At 42.5% G+C, this 8,229-nt stretch overlaps 1 protein-coding gene across 1 annotated transcript in view; it reads left to right on the top strand.

Moving 5' to 3' along the window:
- The first annotated feature begins 458 nt into the window (after positions 1 to 458).
- LOC106590572 (phosphatidylinositol-3,5-bisphosphate 3-phosphatase MTMR6) overlaps positions 459 to 8,229 on the top strand; it is a 30,081-nt gene continuing 22,310 nt past the window's right edge. Inside the window, exon 1 of the mRNA XM_014181681.3 lies at positions 459 to 722. Within this exon, the coding sequence (XP_014037156.2) occupies positions 699 to 722 (24 nt within the window). The 5' untranslated portion in view covers positions 459 to 698. The remainder of the gene's footprint in view (positions 723 to 8,229) is intronic.

Here is an 8,229-nt window from a genome sequence, read left to right as displayed (position 1 = left end):
TTTTTTTATTCTTGTTGACAAATACTTCATACACAAACAAAAATTCCAAAATTCTATACCAAAATTACACATTTTTGTGATTGAATTTAATTATTTTATTAAAACATTAACCCTGGTGAATAATAACAAGAATATAATTTTCCTAAATCATTACAAAGATTTTTTCACAGTGACTACAATTGCACTAGAATTGTTTATTTATTTAATATTTGTATTTGTTTGTTTCAGTATTTTCTCGTCAATTTTCTCGTTTGTATGATGTAAGAATGTAAATTGTTGATCTGTATTTTGAATTAAAAAAATAAAAAGGCCTGAGTTCGAGTTGGAATTCCGTGTTGGATGACCGGAAGTCGAGTTGCCCCTTTTGAAATTACTGATGTCTGAAGTCGGAGTTTTCCGAGTTCTCAGTTGTTGTGAACGCGGCATTGCTAATCACAGGTTAGAAACTAAATGTCCCATAATGCCTGGTGTGGTTGTAGTCCGTAGCGGAGAAGTACGCCCAAGCAGGAAGTGCTGTGAAGCGCGGATAGCTAGCGTCTACTGAAAACATACACAATCGTGAACACTCAACGAATGCCGGTAGCAAGTAAAAAAAGCAATCAAATAACATCAGCTTGCCGACCCTTGATAGTCGATGTGCGAGCCATATCACCGGTCAACTGTTTATATCGTTGCTTGCACTGACAGCTGTCAGCGAAATGGAACATATCCGAACGCCAAAGGTAAGAAAGCTAACGTTAACTAACTTGCGTAGCTATTTTTCTACAACCCAGCAAAAACATTTAAAATGCATGCTATGTAGTTAGCTAGCTAACAATAATGACTTGCTATGCAATAACGAATGGTGCGTTGACAGTGGTGTCCAAATAGATATAGGATAATATTGCAGGGGTGGCTAGTTAGCCAGCCAGTTTTCTAATGTGTGTTCAGGGTTGGGGAGCAATGTTATCCGTTACATGTAAGGGATTACTTTAAAAAAAAAAACGAATTAGTTACGTTACCAGCAGATATTGTAATCGGATTACAAATACTTGTATAAAACGAGAGGATTACTTTTAAATTCAGGAAGGATGTTTGCGGAAGAAAACAAATTACACTAATCTGTTGTCAATGACATTCAAATCAGCATTGGAAAAAGGCACAAGTTTGTTCCACTTGAGCGAGTCTGACCTCAAGTCAGAGACCACTATGATGACACACCAAATGTGTTTGATGGATTGCGGGAAAAGAGCAGGGATAGGTTTTTGTGGGCTACTGTCCAAGCTATGTCCTCCAATGGTGAGATTGCTGTCGGCATCCAAAGATTAACCAACTTCAATAAACACTTAAGGATGACAGTAGTGGTGTAGTCTACGTTATTTGTCACATGCGCAGAATACAACAGGTGTAGTAGACCTTACAGTGAAATGCTTACTTACAAGCCCTTAACCAACAATGCAGTTTAAAAAAAAGACTTAAAAAGAAGTGAGAGAGACGAATAACAGATAATTAAAGAGCAGTAGAAAATAACAATAGCGGTGCTATATACAGGGGGTACCGGTGTCGAGGTAATATGTACATGTAGGTAGAGTTATTAAAGTGACTATGCATAGATAATAACAGAGTAGCAGCAGCGTGGAAAGGGGGGGGGGGGCACAATGCAAATAGTCTGCGTAGCTATTTGATTAGCTGTTCACGAGTCTTACGGCTTGGGGGTAGAAGCTGTTTAGAAGCCTCTTGGACCTACACTTGGTGCTCCGGCACCGCTTGCCGTGCGGTAGCAGAGAGAACGGTCTATGACTAGGGTGACTTAAGTCTTTGACAATTTTTAGGGCCGTTCTCTGACACCGCCTTGTATAGAGGTCCAGGATAGCAAGAAGCTTGGCCATGGTGATGTACTGGGCCGTACACACTACCCTCTGTAGTGCCTTGCGGTCGGAGGCCGAGCAGTTGCCATACCAGGCAGTGATACAACCCCTTCAGGATGCTCTCGGTGGTACAGCTGTAAACCTGAGGACTCATGCCACATCTTTTCAGTCTCCTGAGGGGGGATTCGGTTTTGTTGTGCCCTCTTCACAACTGTATTGGTGTGCTTGGACCATGTTAGTTTGTTGGAGATGTGGATGCCAAGGAACTTGAAGCTCTCAACCTGCTCTACTACAGCCATGTCGATGAGAAATGGGGTATGCTCGGTCCTCTTTTTCCTGTAGTCCACAATCATCTCCTTTGTCTTGATCATGTTGAGGGAGAGGTTGTTGTCCTTGCACCACACGGTCAGGTATCTGACCTCCCTATAGGCTGTCTCATCGTTGTAGGTGATCAGGCCTACCACTGTTGTCATCAGCAAACTTAATGATGGTGTTGGAGTTGTGCCTGGCCGTGCAGTCATGAGTGAACAGGGAGTACAGGAGGGGATTGAGCATGGACTACTGAGGGGTCCGCGTGTTGAGGATCAGCGTGGCGGATGTGTTGTTACCTACCCTTACCACCTGTGAGCGGCCCGTCAGTAAGTCCATGATCCATTTCCAGATGGAGGTGTTTAGTCCCAGGGTCCTTAGCTTAGTGATGAGCTTAGAGGGGGCACTATGGTGTTGAACACAGAGCTGTAGTCAATGAATAGAATTCTCACATGGGTGTTCCTTTTGTCCAGGTGTGAAAGGGCAGTGTGGAATGCAGTAGAGATTACATAATCTGTGGATCTGTTGGTGCGGTATGCAAATTGGAGTGAGTCTAGGGTTTCTGGGATAATGGTGTTGATGTGAGCCATGACCAGCCTTTCAAAGCATTTCATGGCTACAGACTTGAGTGCTACGGGTCGGTTGTAATTTAGGCAGGTTACCTTAGTGTTCTTGGGCACAGAGACTATGGGGACTAAAGAGGTTGAAAATGTCAGTGAAGACACTTGCCATTTGGTCAGCGCATGTTCGGACAACACGTCCTGGTAATCTGTCTGACCCTGCGGCCTTGTGAATGTTAACCTGTTTAATGGTCTTACTCACATCGGCTGCGGACAGTGTGATCACACAGTCGTCCAGGATAGCTGATGCTCTCATGCATGTTTCAGTGTTACTTGCCTCAACGTGAGCATAGAAGTTATTTAGATTGTCTGGTAGGCTTATGTCACTGGGCAGCTCTCGGCTGTGCTTCCCTTTGTAGTCTGTAATAGTTTGCAAGCCCTGCAACATCCGACGAGTGTCGGAGCCGGTGTAGTCCAATTCGATCTTAGTCCTGTATTGACGCTTTGCGTGTTTGATGATTCGTCGGAGGGCATATCGGGATTTCTGATAAGTTTCTGTGTTAGACTCCCGCTCTTTGAAAGCGGCAGCTCTACCCTTTAGCTCAGTGCGAATGTTGCCTGTAATCCATGGCTTCTGGTTGGGGTATGTACGTACGGTCACTTTGGGGACGATGTCCTCGATGCACTTATTGATAAAGCCAGTGACTGATGTGGTGTACTCCTCAATGCCATCAGAAGAATCCCGGAACATATTTCAGTGTGTGCTAGCAAAACAGTCCTGTAGTTTAGCATCTGCTTCATCTGACTGCTTTTTTATAGACCGAGTCACTGGTGCTTCCTGCTTTAATTTTTGCTTGTAAGAAGGAATCAGGAGGAAAGCATTATGGTCAGATTTGCCAAATGGATGGTGAGGGAGAGCTTTTGTACACGTCTCTGTGTGTGGAGTAAAGGTGGTCTAGAATTTTCCCTTTGGTTGCACATTTAACATGCTGATAGAAATGAGGTAAAACAGATTTAAGTTTCCCTGCATTAAAGTCCCCCGGCCACTAGGAGCGCAGCCTCTGGATGAGCATTTTCCTGTTGTGGCGTGTGATGTAGCGGCGGAGGCACCGGGCTGCTTTTCTGTCTTGCTGATAGTGTATAACCCGCCAGCTGTATATTCTTAATGTTGTTGTTCATCCACAATTCAGTGAAACATAAGATATTACAGTTTTTAATGTCCTGTTGTTAGGATATACATGCTTTCAGTTCATCCCATTTATTTTCCAGCGATTGAATGTTAACAAGCAGGACGGAATGCAAAGGGCAGATTAGCCACTCGTCACCTGATCCTCACATGGCACCCTGATCTTTTTCCGCGAAATCTTCATTTCCTTCTCCAGCGAATCTGGGATCTGGGCCTGGTCGGGTGTCTGTAGTATCTCCCTCCCGTCCAACTCATTGAAGAAAAACTCTTGGTCTAATCTGAGGGTAGTAAACGCAGTTCTGATGACCAGAAGCTCTTCTCGGTCATAAGAGACGGTAGCAGCAACATTATGTACAAAACAAGTTACGAACAACGCGAAAAAAAAATTAAAATGGCATGATTGGTTGAGAGTCGATAAGACGGCAGCCATCCCCTCCGGCTCCATCTTCTTGATATCTACATAGCACATTGATGTGAATCACACTGCTGCTCTCTCATTTAGCTATTTGCGCCTTACGGATTGTTGTTGTTGTGGATGGCTGTTCACAAATCTAAATGTGTATTTAAACCCAATAATGGTTGAATTCAAGTAGTTTAAGCTGCCTATCAATCATTGTTTTTGAAACCAGTGGACAGCCAGTGAATGATGGAGGCCACTGTGTTCTTGGGGACCTTCAATGCTGCAGAAATGTTTTGGTACCCTTCCCGAGATCTCTGCCTCGACACAATCCTGTCTCCGAGCTCTATGGACAATTCCTTTGACCTCATGGCTTGGTTTTTGCTCTAGTTTTAGTTTTTTGTGACATGCACTGTCAACTGTGGGACCTTTTATATGGACAGGTGTGCCATTCCAAATAATGTGCAAACAATTGAATGTTCCACGGGCGGACTCCAATCAGGTGGTAGAAACATCTCAAGGATGATCAATGGAAACAGGATGCACCGGAGTTCAATTTCGAGTCTCATAGCAAAGGGTCTGAATACTTATATAAATAAAGTGTTTCTGTTTTTAAAATGTAATGCATGTGCAAAAAAAATGTCTAACTTGTTTTCGCTTTGTCATTATGGGGTATTGTGTGTAGATTGAGGATTTGTTATTTAATCTCTTAGAATAAGGCTGTAACACAACAAAATGTGGGAAAAGTCAAAGGGTCTGAATACTTTCCGAATGCACTATATATTACTACTGCTCAAAAGTTTGGGGTTACTTAGAAATGTCCTTGTTTTTGAAAGAAAACCATATATCTTTTGTCCGTTTAAAGTAACATCAAATTGATCACAAACCAGTCTCAACGTCAACAGTGAAGAGGTGGCTCTGGGATGAGGTGGCTCCTTCTAGGCAGAGTTGGGGGGAAAAAAAGCAATATTTCAGACTGGCCAATAAAAAGAAAAGATTAAGATGGGCAAAAGAACACAGACACTGGACAGAGGAACTGTGCCTAGAAGGCCAGCATCCCGGAGTTGGCTCTTCACTGTTGACCTTTAGACTAGAGGTCGACCGATTATGATTTTTCAACGCCGATGCCGATTATAGGAGAACCAAATAAGCCGATACCGATTAATCGGCCGATTTATTATTGTTTATGGCAATTACAACAATACTGAATGAACACTTATTTTAACTTAATATAATACATCAATAAAATCAATTTAGCCTCAAATAAATAATGAAACATGTTCAATTTGGTTTAAATAATGCAAAACAAAGTGTTGGAGAAGAAAGTAAAAGTGCAATATGTGCCATGTAAGAAAGCTAATGTTTAAGTGCCTTGCTCAGAACATGGGAACATATGAAAGCTAGTGGTTCCTTTTAACATGAGTCTTCAATATTCCCAGGTAAGAAGTTTTAGGTTGTAGTTATTATATTATTATAGGAATTATAGGACTATTTCTCTCTATACGATTTGTATTTCATATACCTTTGACTATTGGATGTTCTTATAGGCACTTTAGTATTGCCAGTGTAACAGTATAGCTTCCGTCCCTCTCCTCGCTCCTACCTGGGCTCAAACCAGGAACACATTGACAACAGCCACCCTCGAAGCAGCGTTACCCATGCAGAGGAAGGGAAAAAACTACTCCAAGTCTCAGAGCGAGTGACATTTGAAACGCTATTAGCGTGCATCCGGCTAACTAGCTAGCCATTTCACATCGGTTACACCAGCCTAATCTTGGGAGTTGATAGGCTTGAAGGGGTGGGTATAATTTGTGGAATGTTCCAACAGGAATCTGTTCCAAAAAACGTAAAGTAAAAGGTTGCCAACCAACAACGCGTACCAAGTAGCAACGCATACAAACCTAGCTAACTAGCTGCCGAATAGGCATCAACTCACCACGTAGCTTATTCTTAATGTTTGTCCATAGGCAAACAGACATGTGAGGACAGACATTTTTCGGAATAAACGTGATGAGTGAAAAACGCAATGAAATAGACCACCCCCTACCTGGTATCATATTCTGCCGCTGTACAACTTTGTATGCGTTGTTTTTTGGAAACCTTGTTATTTACGAAGTTTTTGGAATAGATTCCTGTTGGAACGTACTATTTAATGAAACTAGACACTCTTATGTACTTGTCCTCTTGCTCAGTTGTGTACCGGGGCTTCCCACTCCTCTTTCTATTTTGGTTAGAGCCAGTTTGCGCTGTTCTGTGAAGGGAGTAGTACACAGCGTTGAACGTTGTACGCTTCAGTTTCTTGGCAATTTCTCACATGGAATAGCCATCCTTTCTCAGAACAAGAATAGACTGATGAGTTTCAGAAGAAAGTTCTTTGTTTCTGGCCATTTTGAGCCTGTAATCGAACCTACAAATGCTGATGCTCCAGATACTCAACTAGTCTAAAGAAGGCCTATTTTATTCCTTCTTTAATCAAAACCACATTTTTCAGCTGCGCTAACATAATTGCAAAAGGGTTTTCTAATGATAAATTAGCCTTTTAAAATTATACACTTGGATTAGCTAACACAACGTGCCATTGGAACACAGGAGTGATGGTTGCTGATAATGGGCCTTTTACGCCTATGTAGATATTCCATTAAAAAACTGCCGTTTCCAGCTACAATAGTCATTATTATTATTTTTGTTATTTCACCTTTATTTAACCAGGTAGGCAAGTTGAAAACAAGTTCTCATTTACAATTGCGACCTGGCCAAGATAAAGCAAAGCAGTCCGACACATACAACAACACAGAGTTACACATGGAGTAAAACAAACATACAGTCAATAATACAGTAGAAAAATAAGTCTATATACAATGTGAGCAAATGAGGTGAAATAAGGGAGGTAAAGGCAAAAAAGGCCATGGTGGCAAAGTAAATACAATATAGCAATTAAAACACTGGAATGGTAGATTTGTAGTGGAAGAAAGTGCAAAGTAGAAATAATGGGGTGCAAAGGAGCTAAATAAATAAATAAATACAGTAGTGGAAGAGGTAGTTGTTTGGGCTAAATTATAGATGGGCTATGTACATGTGCAGTGATCTGTGAGCTGCTCTGACAGCTGGTGCTTAAAGCTAGTGAGGGAGATAAGTGTTTCCAGTTTCAGAGATTTTTGTAGTTCGTTCCACTCATTGGCAGCAGAGAACTGGAAGGAGAGATGACCAAAGGAGGAATTGGCTTTTGGGGGTGACCAGAGAGATATACCTGCTGGAGCGCGTGCTACAGGTGGGTGCTGCTATGGTGACAAGTGAGCTGAGATAAGGGGGGACTTTACCTAGCAGGGTCTTGTAGATGACCTGGAGCCAGTGGGTTTGGCGACGAGTATAAAGCGAGGGCCAGCCAACGAGAGCGTACAGGTCGCAGTGGTGGGTAGTATATGGGGCTTTGGTGACAAAACGGATGGCACTGTGATAGACTGCATCCAGTTTATTGAGTAGGGTATTGGAGGCTATTTTGTAAATTACATCGCCGAAGTCGAGGATTGGTAGAATGGTCAGTTTTATGAGGGTATGTTTGGCAGCAGGAGTGAAGGATGCTTTGTTGCGAAATAGGAAGCCAATTCTAGATGTAACTTTGGATTGGAGATGTTTGATATGAGTCTGGAAGGAGGGCTTACAGTCTAACCAGACACCTAGGTATTTGTAGTTGTCCACATATTCTAAGTCAGAACCGTCCAGAGTAGTGATGCTGGACGGGCAAGCAGGTGCGGGCAGTGATCGGTTGAAGAGCATGCATTTAGTTTTACTTGTATTTAAGAGCAGTTGGAGGCCACGGAAGGAGAGTTGTATGGCATTGAAGCTCGTCTGGCGGGTAGTTAACACAGTGTCCAAAGAAGGGCCAGAAGTATACAGAATGGTGTCGTCTGCGTAGAGGTGGATCAGAGACTC

Source organism: Salmo salar, chromosome 29, assembly GCF_965601325.2.
Source record: "Salmo salar chromosome 29, fSalSal1, whole genome shotgun sequence".
In the NCBI taxonomy this organism is placed as follows: domain Eukaryota; kingdom Metazoa; phylum Chordata; class Actinopteri; order Salmoniformes; family Salmonidae; genus Salmo; species Salmo salar.
Note: the sequence above shows the minus strand (reverse complement) of the source record. Positions and strands in the feature narration are given on the sequence as shown.